This window comes from Hyla sarda (assembly GCF_029499605.1).
Source record: "Hyla sarda isolate aHylSar1 chromosome 1 unlocalized genomic scaffold, aHylSar1.hap1 SUPER_1_unloc_2, whole genome shotgun sequence".
NCBI lineage: Eukaryota > Metazoa > Chordata > Amphibia > Anura > Hylidae > Hyla > Hyla sarda.
This window is the reverse complement of record NW_026607581.1, coordinates 362,611-385,511: the sequence shown is the minus strand read 5'-3', so window position 1 is coordinate 385,511 and position 22,901 is coordinate 362,611. Positions and strand designations below refer to the sequence as shown.

General features: G+C 45.9%; 1 protein-coding gene across 1 annotated transcript in view; it reads right to left on the bottom strand.

Annotated features, from left to right (window-relative positions):
• Positions 1 to 400: 400 nt before the first annotated feature.
• LOC130298074 (oocyte zinc finger protein XlCOF7.1-like) overlaps positions 401 to 22,901 on the bottom strand; it is a 32,053-nt gene continuing 9,552 nt past the window's right edge. The window contains exons 7-9 of the mRNA XM_056550970.1: positions 17,186 to 18,430; positions 3,601 to 3,876; positions 401 to 1,186 (exon numbers count right to left, since the gene is read on the bottom strand). Of these exons, the coding sequence (XP_056406945.1) occupies positions 426 to 1,186; positions 3,601 to 3,876; positions 17,186 to 18,430 (2,282 nt within the window). The 3' untranslated portion in view covers positions 401 to 425. The remainder of the gene's footprint in view (positions 1,187 to 3,600; positions 3,877 to 17,185; positions 18,431 to 22,901) is intronic.

The following is a 22,901-nucleotide window of genomic DNA, read 5'->3' as shown; positions in this document are numbered from 1 at the left end:
TCTGGCTGTGAATAAAAATACGGGAACCCTATGTGTATTTATTTATTTATTTCCCTAGAGGGGAAACGCTCGTCTACAGGGTTTGTGATAAATAAAAGTATCTGCAGCGTCTTATGTTCAGAAGAGACGATCTTCAAGGGAGACGCGCGGATCCTGTCTGATGCCTTGAATTAAAGTCTCTATAATCATAATGAGAAGGGGGCGGGGACAACACTGACGCGTTACATTCCCTATATACAACGGCAGGGACAATATTACATTTATTATAAGTCCAGTGTGCGGAGATGATTATAAGAATAATAAATCATATAAGAAAGAAAACTTTTATTAACAATTGGTAACAAGTTTGGAGATGCAGTATATGATATATGTATAAATGTCAGATATCCTATGTACATGGTGAATATATAGATGTGTTATCTGCATCATTTACTGCTCTGAATTGGCTTCTCTCCTGTGTGAGTTCTGTGATGCTTAACAAGATGTGATTGCTGAGTAAAACATTTCCCACATTCTGTGCATGCAAATGGCTTCTCTCCTGTGTGAGTTCTTTGATGTTTAACAAGATGTGAATGCTGAGTAAAACATTTCCCACATTCTGCACATGAAAATGGCTTCACCCCTGTGTGAGTTCTTTGATGTTGAACAAGATTTGATTTCACAATAAAACCTTTCCCACACTCTGCACAGAAAAATGGCTTCTCCTCTGTGTGAATTTTAATATGTATAACAAAACTTGATATGTCATTAAAAAATGTTCCACATTCTGAACATGAAAATGGCTTCTCCCCTGTATGAGTTCTTTCATGTTTAACCAGATTTGATTTGTCAGAAAAACATTTCCCACACACTGAACATGAATATGGTTTCTCCCCTGTGTGAGTTCGCTTATGTTTAACAAGACTTGATTTGTCAGTAAACCATTTTTCACATTCTGAACATGAAAATGGCTTTTCCCCTGTGTGAGCTTTTTGATGTTGAACAAGAATTGATTTCTCAGTAAAACATTTTCCACATTCTGAACATGAAAATGGCTTCTCTCCTTTGTGAGTTCTGTGATGCTTAAGAAGATGTGATTGCTGAGTAAAATATTTTCCACATTCAGAGCATGAAAACGGCTTCTCCCCTGTGTGAGTTCTTTGATGTAGAACAAGATTTGTTTTCCCAGTAAAACATTTTCCACATTACATAGTTACATAGTTACAATACAGAAATGTAGGTGCACTACTGTGGTAGATGTATACAGTGACATTGGCTAATCCCTCAACACTGATGTTAAAATTGAGACATTCGCCAGTGTATCCTTATATAAAGGACACACCAGAGCCCGCACACCAACGCCAAGGTTTCTCAGATGGCACGGGACCTAACGCTAACCTACCTGTGCGTAATAAGCAAAAACCAGGGGCCAGTGGGCAATTACAGCAGCACTAGGTCGACATGTAGACTGCTCCCAGTTCCCTCCAGCGTGACTGAGCACACATACAATGGAAGGGGGGAGAGAGGCTACAAGCCCCACCCAAGTTGGGACCTAAATTTCTGTATTGTATTATTCTAATTGTTACACATCCACACCGTTTATCTGGTGTAGGATTCTATTGTGGCACTTGTAGTCCGCTGCAGGCATCCTCCATTGTATGCATTTTTATGCTGGGGATCGCCCCTAGCAACGGACTACAAGGGCAGGATCTGCTCCCCCAGTATAAATGCACAACTGCATTTGGGGTTGAACACCTCCAGCTATTTGAGACCACGTTTTTTGTTGTTGTTTGTAAATTTATACGTGGAGGTGTGTAAACTCCATATGTAATGCGCCTTGAACACTTTCCTGGCAGCATTAGGGTTGCACCTGTGAGGCCATGCACCTATATCAGCCAACTTGGGTGGGGCTTGTAGCCTCTCTCCCCCTTCCATTGTATGTGTGCTTAATCACGCTGGAGGGAACTGGGAGCAGGCTACATGTCGACCTAGTGCTGCTGTAATTGCCCACTGGCCCCTGGTTTTTGCTTATCACGCACAGGTAGGTTTAGCGTTAGGTCCCGTGCCATCTGAGAAACCTTGGCGTTGGTGTGCGGGCTCTGGTGTGTCCTTAATATAAGGATATACTGGCGAATGTCTCAATTTTAACATCAGTGTTGAGGGATTAGCCAATGTCACTGTATACATCTACCACAGTAGTGCACCCACATTTCTGTATTGTATTATTCTAATTGTTACACATCCATACCGTTTATCTGGTGTAGGATTCTATTGTGGCACTTGTAGTCCGCTGCAGGCATCCTCCATTGTATGCATTTTTATGCTGGGGTCACCCCAGCAACGGACTACAAGGGCAGGATCTGCTCCCCCAGTATAAATGCACAACTGCATTTGGGGTTGAGCACCTCCAGCCATTTGAAACCACGTTTTTTGTTGTTGTTTATAGTTACATAGTTAGTACGGTCGAAAAAAGACATATGTCCATCAAGTTCAACCAGTGACCAGTTGTGACCAGTTCCTGAGGTAGACCGTTCCATAAATTCACAGTCCTCACGGTAAAGAAGGTGTGTCGCCCCTTGAGACTAAACTTTTTCTTCTCCAGACGGAGGGAGTGCCCCCTCGTCCTTTGGGGGGGTTTAACCTGGAACAGTTTTTCTCCATATTTTTTGTATGGGCCATTAATATACTTATATACGTTTATCATATCCCCCCCTTAAACGTCTCTTCTCAAGACTAAACAATTGTAACTCCTTTAATCGCTCCTCATAGCTAAGATGTTCCATGCCCCATATTAGTTTAGTCGCGCGTCTCTGCACCCTTTCCAACTCCGCAATGTCCCTTTTATGGACAGGTGCCCAAAACTGAACAGCATATTCCAGGTGAGGCCGTACCAATGCTTTATAAAGGGCGAGTATTATACACTATAGACTGTACCAATGCTTTATAAAGGGGGAGTATTATGTCCCTATCCCTTGAGTCCATGCCTCTTTTTATACATGACAATATCCTGCCGGCTTTAGAAGCAGCTGCCTGACATTGTGCTATTCTGTAGTCTGTGATCTACAAGTCACCCAGATCCTTCTCTACCAGTGACTCTGCCAGTTTAATCCCCCCTAAGACATACGATGCTGCAGGTTATTAGTATACACAGCCCCCCTCTATATACACAGCCCCCCTCTATATACACAGCCCCCCCTCTATATGCACAGCCCCCCTCTATATACACAGCCTCCCTAAGACATACGACGCTGCAGGTTATTAGTACCCAGATGCATAACTTTACATTTATCCACATTGAACCTCATTTGCCAAGTAGATGCCCAGACACTTAGTCTATCCAAGTCATCTTGTAACTTATGCACATCCTCTATAGACTGTACCTTGCTACAAAGCTTGGTGTCATCTGCAAAGATAGAAACAGAGCTGTTAATACCATCCTCTATATCATTGATAAATAAATTAAACAGCAGCGGGCCCAGTACTGAACCTTGGGATACACCACTAATAACCGGGGACCAATCAGAGTACGAATCATTGACCACCACTCTCTGGGTACGATCCATGAGCCAGTGTTCAATCCAGTTACAAACTAAAGTTTCCAAACCCAAAGACCTTAACATTCTGAACATGGAAATGGCTTCTCCCCTGTGTGAGTTCTTTGATGTTTAACAAGATCTGATTTGTCAGTAAAACATTTCCCACATTCTGAACATGAAAATGGCTTCTCTCCTGTGTGAGTTCTTTTATGTTTAACAAGATGTGATTTGTCAGTAAAACATTTCTCACATTCTAAACATGAAAATGGTTTCTCCCCTGTGTGAATTCTTCGATGTTGAACAAGATGTGATTTCTTAGCAAAACATTTCCCACATTCTGAGCATGAATATGGTTTCCTTCCTGTATGAGCTCGTTGATTTCCAACACCCCTTCTGTGACCTTTCTGTGATGAGTGAGAAGACAGGACCTGTATATAAGGATGAGATGACAGATCTTGGCTGTGAAGGGCTGAGGGTGTATCTGGGATAATGGAATGTTCTTCATATGTATCTTGTGTGATATCATTATCTGCTTTATAATCTGAAGATATAAGATTCTCCTCTGATCTCCTGGTACAAGAATCTGCAGAAAATAACACAGATTTTATTATCAGTATTAACCCTTAACATCCCAGATAATTTTAAGCTTTTGCATTATATTTTTCCCCCCTCTCCTCAGAGACATAACTCTTATATTTTTACATAATTTGAGAGCTTGTTTGTTGTGGGCCCGATCTTTCGTTGTTATGACACCCTTCATTCAGTGTGTGGTAAAATTATTTTTCAGGTGACTACGATCACAACGATATATAATTTACATAGTTTTCTTTATGCTTTACTGCTTTTCAATAACAATTACAAAAAAAAAATTATTATTGAGGAGGGGGTTTAGCCATTCGATGGCTCATACAAATGAATGCAGCATAAATACTGCACTGACCCATTAGTTCCGACCATAGACAGGTTGTATCAATAGCAGAGTCCTGGCAGTGACAAAGGCTTCGGGCTGACATAATAATGGATCACATCCGTGTGATTCCTTCGTGAGAAGCCAATTTGGTGTGAGGTGCAAACTTGCGCCCCATGTAAACTTGCTTCTGCTCCTCCCCTCAGATTTCTGAAACTAGAGCTGGGGGGAGGGAAGAGCGAAGACAGAGCGGAGAGATACGCGCCTCCCTTATCTCTCCTCCCTCTGCTCCACCTCAGAGAACGCAGGTTTGCACGGGCAGAGCAGGGGGAGAGATCAGGTACATATGACTCCCTCCTCATCTCCCCTTCTCAGCCCAGCCTGAATTCTCCGGACGCAGGTTTCCATGGGCTGCGAGGAGGTAGTCATATGTACCTCCTCTCTCCTCCTGCTCTGCCCGTGCAAACCTGTGTTTTCCCCAAAAATCATCCCCCGTTCTACACCTCCCTCCCCGCTTTTGACAGCTGTGAAAATCTACGTCCAGGGGGCTGTGAGAATCCCTCTCCTCCTAAAGGAGGTGCATGAGAATCTACATGCAGGAGCAGGCCTGTGAGAATCCATCTCCTGCCAGGGGAGGTGCATGAGAATCTACATCCAGGAGCAGGCCTGTGAGAATCCATCTCCTGCCGAGGGAGGTGCATGAGAATCTACATCCAGGAGCAGGCCTGTGAGAATCCATCTCCTGCCGGGGGAGGTGCATGAATATCTACATCCAGGAGCAGGCCTGTGAGAATCCATCTCCTGCCGGGGGAGGTGCATGAGAATCTACATCCAGGAGCAGGCCTGTGAGAATCCCTCTCCTGCCGGGGGAGGTGCATGAGAATCTACATCCAGGAGCAGGCCTGTGAGAATCCCTCTCCTCCTAAAGGAGGTGCATGAAAATCTACATCCAGGAGCAGGCCTGTGAGAATCCATCTCCTGCCGGGGGAGGTGCATGAGAATCTACATCCAGGAGCAGGCCTGTGAGAATCCCTCTCCTGCCGGGGGAGGTGCATGAGAATCTACATCCAGGAGCAGGCCTGTGAGAATCCATCTCCTACCGGGGGAGGTGCATGAGAATCTACATCCAGGAGCAGGCCTGTGAGAATCCCTCTCCTGCCGGGGGAGGTGCATGAGAATCTACATCCAGGAGCAGGCCTGTGAGAATCCATCTGCTGCCGGGGGAGGTGCATGAGAATCTACATCCAGGAGCAGGCCTGTGAGAATCCATCTCCTGCCGAGGGAGGTGCATGAGAATCTACATCCAGGAGCAGGCCTGTGAGAATCCCTCTCCTGCCGGGGGAGGTGCATGAAAATCTACATCCAGGAGCAGGCCTGTGAGAATCCATCTCCTGCCGGGGGAGGTGCATGAGAATCTACATCCAGGAGCAGGCCTGTGAGAATCCATCTCCTGCCGGGGGAGGTGCATGAGAATCTACATCCAGGAGCAGGCCTGTGAGAATCCATCTCCTGCCGGGGGAGGTGCATGAGAATCTACATCCAGGAGCAGGCCTGTGAGAATCCATCTCCTGCCGGGGGAGGTGCATGAGAATCTACATCCAGGAGCAGGCCTGTGAGAATCCATCTGCTGCCGAGGGAGGTGCATGAGAATCTACATCCAGGAGCAGGCCTGTGAGAATCCATCTCCTCCTAATGGAGGTGCATGAGAATCTACATCCAGCAGCAGGCCTGTGAGAATCCATCTCCTGCCGGGGGAGGTGCATGAGAATCTACATACAGGAGCAGGCCTGTGAGAATCCCTCTCCTCCTAATGGAGGTGCATGAGAATCTACATCCAGGAGCAGGCCTGTGAGAATCCATCTCCTGCCGGGGGAGGTGCATGACAATCTACACCCAGGAGCAGGCCTGTGAGAATCCCTCTCCTCCTAATGGAGGTGCATGAGAATCTACATCCAGGAGCAGGCCTGTGAGAATCCATCTGCTGCCGGGGGAGGTGCATGAGAATCTACACCCAGGAGCAGGCCTGTGAGAATCCATCTCCTGCCGGGGGAGGTGCATGAGAATCTACATCCAGGAGCAGGCCTGTGAGAATCCCTCTCCTGCCGGGGGAGGTGCATGAGAATCTACATCCAGGAGCAGGCCTGTGAGAATCCATCTCCTGCCGGGGGAGGTGCATGAGAATCTACATCCAGGAGCAGGCCTGTGAGAATCCCTCTCCTGCCAGGGGAGGTGCATGAGAATTTACATCCAGGAGCAGGCCTGTGAGAATCCATCTCCTGCCGGGGGAGGTGCATGAGAATCTACATCCAGGAGCAGGCCTGTGAGAATCCCTCTCCTGCCGGGGGAGGTGCATGAGAATCTACATCCAGGAGCAGGCCTGTGAGAATCCCTCTCCTCCTAATGGAGGTGCATGAGAATCTACACCCAGGAGCAGGCCTGTGAGAATCCCTCTCCTGCTGGGGGAGGTGCATGAGAATCTACATCCAGGAGCAGGCCTGTGAGAATCCCTCTCCTGCAGAGAGAGGTGCATGAGAATCTACATCCAGGAGCAGGCCTGTGAGAATCCATCTCCTGCCGGGGGAGGTGCATGAGAATCTACATCCAGGAGCAGGCCTGTGAGAATCCATCTCCTGCCGAGGGAGGTGCATGAGAATCTACATCCAGGAGCAGGCCTGTGAGAATCCCTCTCCTCCTAATGGAGGTGCATGAGAATCTACACCCAGGAGCAGGCCTGTGAGAATCCATCTCCTGCCGAGGGAGGTGCATGAGAATCTACATCCAGGAGCAGGCCTGTGAGAATCCCTCTCCTGCCGAGGGAGGTGCATGAGAATCTACATCCAGGAGCAGGCCTGTGAGAATCCATCTCCTGCCGGGGGAGGTGCATGAGAATCTACATCCAGGAGCAGGCCTGTGAGAATCCATCTCCTGCCGGGGGAGGTGCATGAGAATCTACATCCAGGAGCAGGCCTGTGAGAATCCCTCTCCTGCCGGGGGAGGTGCATGAGAATCTACATCCAGGAGCAGGCCTGTGAGAATCCCTCTCCTGCCGAGGGAGATGCATGAGAATCTACATCCAGGAGCAGGCCTGTGAGAATCCATCTCCTGCCGGGGGAGGTGCATGAGAATCTACATCCAGGAGCAGGCCTGTGAGAATCCATCTCCTCCTAATGGAGGTGCATGAGAATCTACATCCAGGAGCAGGCCTGTGAGAATCCATCTCCTGCCGGGGGAGGTGCATGAGAATCTACATCCAGGAGCAGGCCTGTGAGAATCCATCTCCTGCCGGGGGAGGTGCATGAGAATCTACATCCAGGAGCAGGCCTGTGAGAATCCATCTCCTGCCGGGGGAGGTGCATGAGAATCTACATCCAGGAGCAGGCCTGTGAGAATCCATCTCCTGCCGGGGGAGGTGCATGAGAATCTACATCCAGGAGCAGGCCTGTGAGAATCCATCTCCTGCCGGGGGAGGTGCATGAGAATCTACATCCAGGAGCAGGCCTGTGAGAATCCATCTCCTGCCGGGGGAGGTGCATGAGAATCTACATCCAGGAGCAGGCCTGTGAGAATCCATCTGCTGCCGAGGGAGGTGCATGAGAATCTACATCCAGGAGCAGGCCTGTGAGAATCCATCTCCTCCTAATGGAGGTGCATGAGAATCTACATCCAGGAGCAGGCCTGTGAGAATCCATCTCCTGCCGGGGGAGGTGCATGAGAATCTACATCCAGGAGCAGGCCTGTGAGAATCCATCTCCTGCCGAGGGAGGTGCATGAGAATCTACATCCAGCAGCAGGCCTGTGAGAATCCATCTCCTGCCGGGGGAGGTGCATGAGAATCTACATACAGGAGCAGGCCTGTGAGAATCCATCTCCTCCTAATGGAGGTGCATGAGAATCTACATCCAGGAGCAGGCCTGTGAGAATCCATCTCCTCCTAATGGAGGTGCATGAGAATCTACATCCAGGAGCAGGCCTGTGAGAATCCATCTCCTGCCGGGGGAGGTGCATGAGAATCTACATCCAGGAGCAGGCCTGTGAGAATCCATCTCCTGCCGAGGAAGGTGCATGAGAATCTACATCCAGGAGCAGGCCTGTGAGAATCCATCTCCTGCCGGGGGAGGTGCATGAGAATCTACATCCAGGAGCAGGCCTGTGAGAATCCCTCTCCTGCCGGGGGAGGTGCATGAGAATCTACATCCAGGAGCAGGCCTGTGAGAATCCATCTCCTGCCGGGGGAGGTGCATGAGAATCTACATCCAAGAGCAGGCCTGTGAGAATCCCTCTCCTGCCGGGCGAGGTGCATGAGAATCTACGTCCAGGAGCAGGCCTGTGAGAATCCATCTCCTGCCGGGGGAGGTGCATGAGAATCTACATCCAGGAGCAGGCCTGTGAGAATCCCTCTCCTGCCGGGGGAGGTGCATGAGAATCTACATCCAGGAGCAGGCCTGTGAGAATCCATCTCCTGCCGGGGGAGGTGCATGAGAATCTACATCCAGGAGCAGGCCTGTGAGAATCCATCTCCTGCCGGGGGAGGTGCATGAGAATCTACATCCAGGAGCAGGCCTGTGAGAATCCCTCTCCTGCCGGGGGAGGTGCATGAGAATCTACATCCAGGAGCAGGCCTGTGAGAATCCCTCTCCTGCCGAGGGAGATGCATGAGAATCTACATCCAGGAGCAGGCCTGTGAGAATCCATCTCCTGCCGGGGGAGGTGCATGAGAATCTACATCCAGGAGCAGGCCTGTGAGAATCCATCTCCTCCTAATGGAGGTGCATGAGAATCTACATCCAGGAGCAGGCCTGTGAGAATCCATCTCCTGCCGGGGGAGGTGCATGAGAATCTACATCCAGGAGCAGGCCTGTGAGAATCCATCTCCTGCCGGGGGAGGTGCATGAGAATCTACATCCAGGAGCAGGCCTGTGAGAATCCATCTCCTGCCGGGGGAGGTGCATGAGAATCTACATCCAGGAGCAGGCCTGTGAGAATCCATCTCCTGCCGGGGGAGGTGCATGAGAATCTACATCCAGGAGCAGGCCTGTGAGAATCCATCTGCTGCCGAGGGAGGTGCATGAGAATCTACATCCAGGAGCAGGCCTGTGAGAATCCATCTCCTCCTAATGGAGGTGCATGAGAATCTACATCCAGGAGCAGGCCTGTGAGAATCCATCTCCTGCCGGGGGAGGTGCATGAGAATCTACATCCAGGAGCAGGCCTGTGAGAATCCATCTCCTGCCGAGGAAGGTGCATGAGAATCTACATCCAGGAGCAGGCCTGTGAGAATCCATCTCCTGCCGGGGGAGGTGCATGAGAATCTACATCCAGGAGCAGGCCTGTGAGAATCCCTCTCCTGCCGGGGGAGGTGCATGAGAATCTACATCCAGGAGCAGGCCTGTGAGAATCCCTCTCCCGCCGAGGGAGGTGCATGAGAATCTACGTCCAGGAGCAGGCCTGTGAGAATCCCTCTCCTCCTAATGGAGGTGCATGAGAATCTACATCCAGGAGCAGGCCTGTGAGAATCCATCTCCTGCCGGGGGAGGTGCATGAGAATCTACATCCAGGAGCAGGCCTGTGAGAATCCATCTCCTGCCGGGGGAGGTGCATGAGAATCTACATCCAGGAGCAGGCCTGTGAGAATCCCTCTCCTGCCGGGGGAGGTGCATGAGAATCTACATCCAGGAGCAGACCTGTGAGAATCCATCTCCTGCCGGGGGAGGTGCACAGCCGCTCACACAGCCCCTGGACGTAGATTTTTACAGCTGTCAAAGTCTATGTCAAGGAGCGGGGGAGGGAGGTGTAGAACTGCGTCCTGCACAGCTTTGCCTTCCCCCTTCCCTCGCTGTATGTTCGGAAATCTCCGGACAGGTGAGGGGAAAGGCTGACGCAAAAATGCGCAGGGCGCAGTTTTGCACCTCACACCGGAACATTGCTCAGGGATGTGGAATTCCTATCGCCCCGACGCTCGGGACATGCAGTTCCGGGCGCCGGGCAGGTGAATTTTTCAGGTCCTTAGCCCGGCTTCGGGCAAGCAGGGCCAGACCTGAAAGCCACCGATAAGCACGGCAGTGCACCTCATGGCGGCACTCACAGGGGAGTAGGGAGCATGCTCCCGACCGCTCCCGTACTCTGCAGCCCCCAGCTGTTCTCAGTTCTCGATCGCCGCGGCTGGCTATTAACCCTTTAGATCGCCACTGTCAAAGCTGACAGCGCGTCTAAAGAGACATGTTGGGACGTTGGCTGTGGGAAAACTCATCTGATGCGTAGTTGGGAACAAGACTTGCAATCTGTATATTCAATTGATGAGTGGCAAAAGGCATTTAAAATGTCGCGTTTATACCTCAAATGTACCTCACATACTGAATCTGCCACCAAAACCCCATTCCGGTGGTATTACACTCCAGACCGTCTTTCTTTAATGTACCCTTCAGCCTCGGATAGATGTTGGAGGGGTTGCGGGGGTGGGGGATCCTTGCTACATATACTTTGGTTGTGTCCCCTAATACGACATTATTGGGAAAATTGCAAAGAATTGCTAGGAAAAGTTCTCCCTGGGCCAATAGTGTGGACCCTGCGACCGGCCCTTCTTTTCATTGGGATCTCTGATATGCCACCAAATAGTAGAGCCCTCATGTGTACAATATGTGCTGTCGCTAAGAATATTCTGCTCCGTAAATGGAAATCGGAGGCAGTTCCAGATTTTGCAGTCCTCCAACTAGAAATGAATCCTATGTGCGTATATGAAAGAATTATCTCCTACGGGAACAGCACTCACCCTGCCTTTCTCAACAAGTGGCGGCTCTGGTTCCAATCCCCCTTCACTGTGAAGGATTAATAGTGAATTTTTGTGTTCTTAGTAACATTAGGTTTCTCTCCCCAACACCTTAGACCATTGTTTACCTCTTTTACCGCAGCTATGCACAAGGTTCTTCTTATTTTTTTTTACTAGCAGATGTCCTCTATATTGTATACGCGTAGGATATACGATTATTCACCCATTTTGTTTTTGTGTTACTACTGTTCATTACTGTTTATGTACCATCACCCTTACCGGGATCTCCTGGCCTGTTGTATAACTTTGAAAAATGCTTAATAAAAACTATTTCACAAAAAATATATAACATTATGTATCCCCCTATGGTAAATCACAAATAAAAAAAACACAGAATTACAATTTTTATAATTTCCCAGAAAAAAAGTTAAAAGCGATTAAAAAGTCAAATCAATACCAAAATGATACCGATACAAAAAACTAGATTATGGCGCAAAAAATGAGCCCTCATACAGCCCCATATGCGGGGGGAAAAAAAGCTACAGGGGTCAGAAAATGGCAATAAAAAAAAAATTCAAAAAGTTCAGAATATTTTTTTAATTAGTAAAACATGACGGAAACTATACAAATCTGGCATTGCTGTAATCAGCACGACCTAAAGTATACATGTTAGCTCAACCACAAGGTAAATGGCGTAAAAAAGAAAATCACATTTGTTAAATTATCTTTTACTATTTCAATTTCACTTCACCAATATTTTTTTGTTTTTGGTTCGGAGAATATGTTATGGAACAATTAAAAGGTATCATTATAGTAGGAAGTTATGGCTATTATAGGGCGAGGAGGAAAAAACGAGTGTGTAAAAGCGAAAATTGGCCCGGACAAGTGGATCGTCATGAGGGACAAGTAGATTTTGCTCCGTTTTAGTCCCGTGGACAAGTACAGTCGTCCCTCAACATACGATGGTAATTTATTCCAAACGAGCCATGGTTTGTCGAATCCATCGTATGTTGAGGGATCCGTGCAATGTAAAGTATAGGAAGCTGTACTCACCTGTCCCCGTCGCTCGCGATGGTGTCTCCACCGCTCCCGATGGTGACCCCGGCCTCCGCTGGGCTCTCCGTTGTCTTCTCCGGTCCTCCACTGTCTTCTCCAGTCCTCCACTGTCTTCTCCGGTCCTCTGCTGTCTTCTCCGGTCCTCTGCTGTCTTCCGCAAGGCCTTACTGGGCCTGCGTAGCGACGTCATTACGCCGCTGCGTACGCCATTCCTATTGGATGACGTGCGCAGCAGCGTATTGACGTCATCGGAGAGGGCCGAGAAGACACCGGAAGACCAGCGCTGGACCCGGAGGGCACCCCGGAGCATCGTGGAAGGGTAAGTAATACTTACCGCTCCACACGGGGAACATTAAGCTGCTATCCGGCAGCAGCTTAAGCATTTGGCGCTGCCGGATAGCACTTAATGCGATGGCCCGACATAAAAAAAGCATTGTATGTCGATGCTGACATCGACATGCGATGGCCTCTGAGAGGCCATCGTATGTCAATTTGATCATATGTCGGGGCCATCGTAGGTCGGGGGGGGGGGGGGGGGGGTCACTGTAGTTTTTTACAAAATTTCCACATCCCTGATGTCAACATATGAGGTATTTCCATACTCGAGAGAAATTGGGCTACAAATTTTGGGGTCTTTTTCTCCTTATACGACTTTTAAAAATGAAAAAATACAAGAACATGTTAGTGTAAAAAATGCAGATTTAGATTTTGCTGCTATTCCTATGCAACACCTAAAGGGTTAACAAACTTTCTGAATGTCATATTGAATACTTTGAGGGGTGCAGATTCTATAATGGGGTAATGTATGGGGTATTTCTCACAGAAAGGCCCCTTAACCCCTCAAGGACCAGGCCAATTTTATTTTAGCATTTTCCTTTTTTCCTCCTTCTAATAATCATAACTCTTTTATATTTCCATCCACAGACCCATATGAGGACTTGTTTTGCATCACCAATTTTACTTTGTATTGACATCACTCATTTAACCATAAAATGTACGGCGCAACCCAAAAAATATTATTTATGTGGGAAAATTGAAAAGAAAACCGCACTTTAGCAAATTTTGGAAGGTTTTGTTTTCACGCTGTGCACTTTACGGTAAGAATTACGTTTTCTTTATTCTGTAGGTCAATACGATTAAAATGATCCCCATGTTATATACTTTTCTATAATTGTACCACTTAAAAAAAATCTCAAACTATTTTAACAAAATTAGTATGTTTGAAATTGCCCTAATTTGACCACCTATAACTTTCTTATTTTTCCGTATACGGAGCGGTATGAGGGGCTCATTTTTTGCACCGTGATCTGTAGTTTTTATTGGAACTTTTGCTTCGCTTTTACTTTTTATAAATTTTTTTGGGGAATAAAATGTGAAAAAAAAGCAGCAATTTTGTAATTTTTAGTTTTTTTACGTTTACGCCGTTCACCGTACAGGATAATTAACAATATATTTTGATAGTTCAATTAACTTTTTTTTTTAATACACTTTACTAGTCTCTATTGGGAACTATTTATAGCAATCATTTCATTGCTAACGATGTTCAGTGCTATACATAGGGCATAGCACTGATCAGTGTTATCGGTCATCTTCTGCTCTGGTCTGTAGAAGACCCCGGGAGAAGGACGGAGCCAGGTGAGGGGACCTCCGGCTGCCATGTTGGATGATCGGATCCCCGCGGCAGCGCTGCGTGCGATCTGATCATCCATTTAAAGTACCGCACTGCCGCAGATGCCGTGATCTGTATTGATCACGGCATCTGAGGGGTTAATGGCGGACATACAAGCGATCGCGGATGTCTGCCATTACCGGTGGGTCCCTGGCTGCTGACAGCAGCCGGGACCTGCCGCGCATGACACGAGCACCGGTCCAGTGCTCGCGGTCATGGTGGAGCATAAATGTACATTATGGAGCGTTAAGTAGCACGGCACCATGATATACATTTATGTCCATTGTCATTAAGGGGTTAAACCCACTTCAAACAACTGGAACATTTTGAAAATTGCTGCCATACTTTGAAGCCCTCTAATGTCTTCAAAAAGTAAAATCATGTCAACTTTATGATGGAAACATAAAAGTAGACATATTGTATTTGTGAATCAATATATAATTTATTTGGAATATCCATTTTCCTTACAAGCAGAGAGTCTCAAAGTTAGAATAATGCTAAATTTTCAATATTTTCATGAAATTTCGTGATTTTTCCCCAAGAAAGGATGCAAGTAACAACAAAAATGTACCTCTATGTTAAAGTAGAATATGTCAGGAAAAAACAATCTCGGAATCAGAATAAAAGGTAAAAGCATCAGAGTTATTAACCCCTTAAGGAGTGAGCGATTTCACGTTTTTGCATTTTCGTTTTTTCCTCCTTGCCTTTAAAAAATCATAACCCTTTCAATTTTACACCTAAAAATCTGTATTATGGCTTATTTTTTGCGCCACCAATTTTACTTTGCAGTGATATTAGTCATTTTACCCAAAAATCCACGGCAAAATGGAAAAAAATTCATTGTGCAACAAACATGAAGAAAAAATGCCATTTTGTACATTTTGGGGGCTTCCGTTTCTACGCAGTGCATATTTCGGTAAAAGTGACACCTTATCTTTACTCTGTAGGTCCATATGGTTAAAATGATCCCCTACTTATATAGGTTTGATTGTGCATTACTTCAGAAAAAAATCATGACTACATGCAGGAAAATTTATGCGTTTAAAATTGTCATCTTCTGACCCCTATAACTTTTTTATTTTTTGCGCCGTTATCTGAAGTTTTTAGCAGTTCCATTTTTGTTCTGATCAGACTTTTTGATCACTTTTTATTCACTTTTTTGTGGTATAAAAAGTGAACAAAAATGCGCTATTTTGGAATTTGGAATTTTTTTGCACGTACGCCATTGAATGTGCAGTTTAAAAAGTGATATATTTTTATAATTCGGACATTTCCGCACGCGGTGATACCACATATGTGCATTTTTATTTACACTGTTTTATTTTGTTACTAGGAAATGCCGGGTGATTTAAACTATTAATTCAGAAGGGAATACCTGAAAGGGTTAACTTTTTGTTTACACTTTTTTTGCAAGCTGATAGGTGCCATAGAGACCTATGAGCTTGCAATGGCTGATTTCATTCACAGACTGCTGCCTTGCCGTTGCATGGCAACAATCAGTGAAATCGGTGATTGATTGCTCCAGCCTGTAACTCAGGCTGGGAGTAATCAATCGGAGCCCGGACACCGCCGGAGAAGGTAAGAGACCTTCTTCTCTCCGGGTAGCTGATCGGGGCCTCGCGATTTTATCGCGATGACCCCGATCAGCCCGACTGAGCAGCCGGGAAGCATTTAGTTTCACTTTCAGAAGGGTTAATAGCGCGTGGCCGAACGATCGCGGCCGCGCGCTATTAGCCGCGGGTCTCGGCTGTGAATAGGTGTCGGGACCATCCCGCTATGACGTGGGGTCCCGCCGGGACCCCGCGTTATAGACAGGGACCGCACTTAGGACGTTTATAAACGTCAATTTGCGGGAAGGGGTTAATAAAGTGACAGTGGTCAGAAATGCAACAAAGGGCTGAGTCCCTAAGGGGTTACATTTTATATATTTATTAAATTTAACCCTTTAAGGACTGAGCCATTTTTTGCACATCTGACCACTGTCACCCAATAACTCTGCGATGCTTTTCCCGATTATTCTGATTCTGAGATTGTTTTTTCGTGACATATTCTACTTTCTGTTAGTGGTAAATTTTCTTCGTTACTTGCATCATTTCTTTGTGAAAAATCACGAAATTTCATGAAAACTTTGCATTTTTCTAACTTTGAAACTCTCTGCTTCTAAGGAAAACGGATATTCCAAATAAATGATATATTGATTCACAAATACCTCTGGCCGACATTTATCAATGAGTTTACACCTTTTTTTTCTCCGTACAAAAGGCGCTATTTTGGCGCACTGTATGTTATTTTGCGCCTTTTGGTGGTAGAATATTTTAGTCATTCCAGATGTTTTGGAATAGCAGTACATGCTTTTCAATTCAGCGTATGCCGTGGACTGAAATTTATGAACTTTCTGTAAAAAGTTTTTGTAAAAAGGCGCAAAAAAGGCGTCAAGCCACTGAAAAGTGTCTAAAACTACACCATCCCAGACCTGGCGTAGCTTTTTGGTGTATGTGAAGAGAGAAATACAGGCATGCTGAGAGTTGTAGTTTTGCAACATCAGGAGGGCTACCGTTTGGGCACCACTGTATAGTGGTGTCCAAACTGTGACCTCTAGATGTTGCAAAACTCCACTAGACCACTAGAAGGCAGCAGTAAATATCGCTTTCCTGCCACCTTCCTTGATGCTCCACGCCGTCGCCTCCCTACCTCCACCGCTGATCTCCAATGATGCCAACGATGATCGCCGGTCCCCACCGCATGAAAGTCCCCAGGTACCGGCCGCCATCTTCTCCCCCCGCTCTGCCCGACATCCAGGGGTGGGCAGAGCGGGGGATTTCCATGGTAACCCCCTGTCTTCAACTGCCACTGGTCAGTAGTCATTGCTGACTAATGGCAGGAGATAGGAGGGGGTGGCACCACTGCAACCGCGCTCCTATCCCTTAGGATGATCGGGGCTGTCACTGACAGCTCCGATCATCCCTATTTTCCGGGCGATCGGGTCATCAGAGACCTGATCAGCGGCAAATGGACAATCTGAATTGATCTGCCATTTGCCATGATCACTGACATGGGGGGGGGTCTCAGGACCCCCCTGGGCAATATGCCGGGATGCCTGCTGAACGATATCAGCAGGCATCCCAGTCCGGTCCCCGCCCGGCGAGCGTCGGGGACCGGAATTCCCACGAGCGTATCTATACGCCCTCAGTCCTTAAGGACTTTAAAACGGGGGTGTATGGATACGCACTCAGTCCTTAAGAGGTTAATAGTCTGTGATGAAAATGGCTTCTTGCCTTTGTGAGTTCTTTGATGCCTAACAAGATCTGATTTCTTAGCAAAACATTTCCCACATTCTGGACATGAAAATGGCTTCTCCCCTGTGTGAGTTCTGTGATGTTCAACAAGATTTGATTTCTTAGTAAAACATTTTCCACATTCTGAACATGAAAAGGGCTTCTTCCTTGTGTGAGTTCTTTGATGTACTACAAGATGTGATTTCTTAGTAAAACATTTTCCACATTCTGTACATGAAAATGGCTTCCCTCCTGTGTGAGTTCTTTGATGCCTAACAAGATGTGGTTGCTGAGTAAAACATTTCCCACATTCTGAACATAAAAATGGCTTCTCCCCTGTGTGAGTTCTGTGATGTTCAACAAGATGTGATTTCTTATTAAAACATTTTCCACATTCTGAACATGAAAAGGGCTTCTTCCTTGTGTGAGTTCTTTGATGTACTATAAGATGTGATTTCTTAGTAAAACATTTTTCACATTCTGTACATGAAAATGGCTTCCATCCTGTGTGAGTTCTTTGATGCCTAAAAAGATGTGATTGCTGAGTAAAACATTTCCCACATTCTGAACATAAAAATGGCTTCTCTCCTGTGTGAGTTCTGTGATGTTCAACAAGATGTGATTTCTTATTAAAACATTTTCCACATTCTGAACATGAAAATGGCTTCTTTATTGTGTGAGTTCTGTGATGTATTACAAGATCTGATTTCTTAGTAAAACCTTTTCCACATTCTGTACATAAAAATGGCTTCTTGCCTTTGTGAGTTCTTTGATGCCTAACAAGATGTGATTTCGTAATAAAACATTTCCCACATTCTGGACATGAAAATGGCTTCTCCCCTGTGTGAGTTCTGTGATGTACTACAAGATCTGATTTCTTAGTAAAACATTTTCCACATTCTGAACATGAAAATGGCTTCTCTTCTGTGTGATATCTCTGATGTGTAACAATACCTGATTTCTGAGTAAAACATTTTCCACATTCTGAGCATGAATATGGTTTCTTTCCTGTATGAGCTCGGTGATGTCCAACACCCCTTCTGTGGCCTTTATTTTGCTGAACATCCTGTGATGACTGAGAAGACAGGACCTGTATATAAGGATGAGATGACAGATCTTGGCTGTGAAGGGCTGAGGGTGTATCTGGGATAATGGAATGTTCTTCATATGTATCTTGTGTGATATCATCATCTGCTTTATAATCTGAAGATATAAGATTCTCCTCTGATCTCCTGCTACAAGAATCTGCAGAGAATAACACAGATTTTATTATCAGTATTAACCTCTTAACGACCCAGGACCTTTAAACTATTGAATTTGTCATTCTTCCTCCTCTCCTTAGAGCCATAACTCTTATTTTCCCGTATACAGAGCCGCTTGAGAACTTGTTTTTTGGAGGGACAAATCTTACTTTGTAATAACACTTTTTTGTACCCTAAAATGTACGACAAAACCAAAATATTACTATTTGTGAGGAAAATGGAAAACAAACACTTTTGCTATTTTTGTGTGGTTTTGTCTTAGAAATGACATCTTCTCTTTATTCTGTGGTAAATATGATAAGTTTTACTATTATACTTTTTACAAAATGAGTTATTCATAAAATTGCCGTATTCTGACCCCTATAACTCTTATTTTTCCGTATACGGGGATGGATGAGGAGGATTTTTTTGCGCTGTGATTTGTAGTTTTTATCAGGACCATTACCCATCATATATCTGACTTTTTGATAACTTTTTTCAGATACCGTATATACTCGAGTATAAGCCGAGTTTTTCAGGGATTTTTCGTGCTGAAAACGCCCCCCTCGGCTTATACTCGAGTGAACAAAAAAAACTTTCTGGCTTTAGCTGTGAGGGGATGGTGCGGCCCGTCCATCTCCGCCTGTCAATACCTTCTCAGTGGTCTTCAACCTGCGGACCTCCAGATGTTGCAAAACTACAACTCCCAGCATGCTGGGAGTTGTAGTTTTGCAACATCTGGAGGTCCGCAGGTTGAAGACTACTGCGGCCTTCATCATCATCCAGACCCCCCTTTAGTTTTCTACTCACCTCCCCTCGGTGGGAAAGAAGGGTGAGCTGGTCCGGGCCGTCATCTGTGCTGCAGGGACCGTCTGGTGGGGAGGGTTAGTCGTTCCGGGCTGTCCATCTTCACCGGGAGGCCCTCGGGGGGGGGATGATGACGGGGGCGATGATGACGGGGGCGATGATGACGGGGGCGATGATGACGGGGGCGATGATGACGGGGGCGATGATGACGGGGGCGATGATGACGGGGGCGATGATGACACGGGTGATAATAACAAGGGGTGATAATGACGGGGGGTGATAATGACGGGGTGACGATGACAGGGTGATAATGATGGGGTGTTAATTACGGGGGGATGATGTATTGGATGATGACAGGGGGGGGGGATGATGACATGGGGGGGGGATGATGTATTGGATGATGACAGGGGGGGATGATGACATGGGGGGGGATGATGTATTTCCCACCCTAAGCTTATTTATTGTCGAGTCAATAACTTTTCCTGGGTTTTTGGGGTGAAATTAGGGGCCTCGGCTTATATTCAGGACGGCTTATACATATGATGGACCCAAAAATCCGCATTTTTGGTGTTTGGTAATGTTTTACATTTATGATGTTCATCATGCGGAATCATAAACATTATGGGGGAGATTTATTAAAACCTGTGCAGAGGAAAAGTTCCCCAGTTGCCCATAGCAACCAATCAGATCGCTGCTTTCATTTTGCAGAGGTTAAAAATGAAAGAAGCCATCTGATTGGTTGCCATGGGCAACTGGGTAACTTTTCCTCTGGACAGGTTTTAAAAAAAATCGCCCCCTATATTTGAATACATAAAAATAAAGGATTCACTTAACCCCTTAAGGACCGGGGGTTTTTCCGTTTTTGCATTTTCGTTTTTTGCTCCTTGCCTTTAAAAAATCATAACTCTTTAAATTTTGCACCTAAAAATCCATATGATGGCTTATCTTTTGCGCCACCTATTCTACTTTGTAATGACGTCAGTCATTTTGCCCAAAAATCTACGGTGAAACGGGAAAAAAAATCATTGTGCGACAAAATTGAAAAAAAAATGCTGTTTTGTAACTTTTGGTGGCTTCCGTTTCTACGTAGTACATTTTTTGGTAAAAATGACACCTTCTCTTTATTCTGTAGGTCCATACGATTATAATGATCCCCTACTTATATAGGTGATTTTGTCGGACTTCTGGAAAAAATCATAACTACATGCAGGAAAATTAATACGTTTAAAATTGTCATCTTCTGACCCCTATAACTTTTTCATTTTTCCGTGTATGGGGCGGTATGAGGGCTCATTTTTTGCGCCGTGATCTGAAGTTTTTAACAGTACCATTTTTGCATTGATAGGACTTATTGATCGCTTTTTATTCATTTTTAAATGATCTAAAAAGTGACCAAAAATGCACTATTTTGGACTTTGGAATTTTTTTGCGCGCACGCCATTGACCGAGCGGTTAAATTAATGATATATTTTTATAATTCGGACATTTCCGCACACGGTGATACCACATATGTTTATTTTTATTTTTATTTACACTGTGGTTTTTTTTATTGCAAAAGGGGGGTGATTCAAACTTTTAATAGGGGAGGAGTTAAATGATCTTTATTCACTTTTTTTTTCACTTTTTTTTTGCAGTGTTATAGGTCCCATAGGGACCTATAACACTGCACACACTGATCTCTTATACTGATCATTGTTATCCCATAGGGACCTATAACACTGCACACACTGATCATTATTATCCCATAGGGACCTATAACACTGCACACACTGATCTCCTATGCTGATCACTGGTTTCTCATAAGAAACCAGTGATCAACGATTCTGCCGCATGACTGCTCAGGCCTGGATCTCAGGCACTGAGCAGTCATTCGGCGATCGGACAGCGAGGAGGCAGGAAGGGGCCCTCCCGCTGTCCTGTCAGCTGTTCGGGATGCCGCGATTAGCCGCGGCTATCCCGAACAGCCCGACTGAGCTAGCCGGGAACTTTCACTTTTAGCCGCGCGGCTGAAGGGTTAATAGCGCGCTGCGCCGCGATCGCCGCTGCGCGCTATTAGAGGCGGGTCCCGGCTTCACTATGACGCCGGGCCCGCCGTGATATGACGTGGGGTTACTGTGTAACCCCGCGTTATATCAGAAGAGCAGGACCAAGGACGTACCGGTACGTCCTTGGTCCTTAAGGGGTTAAACAACACAATGTAACTCCAAGTCACTGACACTTCTGTGAAATCCCACTGTCCACTCAGGAAGAACACTGACAATCAATTTCACATGGAACAGACAACAGGTGGAAAATTTAGGCAATTAGCAAGACACCCTCAATGAAGGAGTGGTTCTGCAGGTGGTGACCACAGACCACTTCTCCTTTCCTATGCTTTCTGGCTGATGTTTTGCTCACTTATAACTGTTTTGGCCACTTATGTAAAAAGCGCATAAAGCTTCTTCACTCAGGTACCATAATCCCTATAATATAAATCCCTCCTCCCCCAAACAAAAAATAGAAAAGAGCATAGTCTCTCAACGTCCTTGAAAAGTGCACTAAGGCATCTTAGGAGAAATTGACATTGATCACCGCGCAGTCATCATCTGGTAAGAAATAGGTGTTGTCGAATGGGAGACAGAGTTACCACATGCCTCCCCCGGCCCCAAACCATGTAGACAAGCATAAAGTGCAGCTCCTCGCTACGGGAGCCTCACTCGGACCCTGTTGGTGCTCCTCTGACTCCCAGGGCATCCAAACCGAGAGCCATAGTGCTCAAAATAAATGGTCAGCCTGTATTCAGTATTATTCATCTGGTAAACTTAGCGCCCCTAGAGAACCTCTCAGAGATTCCACATTGTACCATGTGGTTGTATCTAAATGGTCGTACAATCTCAACGATCCCCCGAGATTCAAAGTGAGCAACAAGAAAGGATTTCCATTTTTAGAAAAAACATTTAGTGCCAGTTTCTGAATGTCTCTCGGCATCTAAGTGATCTACGACTAGAAACGATTTCAATTGGGCAATCAGCATAGGCAAATCTGGAGTGGTAGTATCTAACCATTTAGACAATGCATGGCAACTAAATGGACAAACCGAGGAAACCTCTCCTCTCCTTCCCCTCCTCCCTCCGGTGGGCGCAATTGGTGAAATAGGAGCGATTGCGGTGTAAAAGTGAACCGCACCTTCCAATGATCCCATATGTACGATTGTATGAGACGCCAGTACATCGCTGAGTGTGAGCACTCCCAGATGCCATGATACGTGTTTGTAAGTGGGGTACTTCATTTAGGGCAATGAGTGATCCTATCTGGGAAGTTATGGGAGGGCAAGATGTTGAAGCCAGATGGGAGGGCAAGATGTTGAAACCATATAGGGCAGCGTGAGCGACCTTGAAGTATAACTCAAAATTAATGATCACAAGGATCAATGACCCTAGTGAGGGGTGGACTAAACATATGTTTATTTATTAACCTCAACTCAGCCCAAAAGGACTGAGCAAAAAGTCCACTTTTTATCCCTCACTTTGATAAAACTTAACTTTTATTTTTAAATAGTTAAACAATAATGTGAATAAACAGAGCTATAGGTGATTTTAAAAAACCCAGCATTTTAAGCACCACATGTATTGATGTAACTTGTTGTCCCTAGGGACCAACTGGAATTATAGGATCTACTCAGCACATCT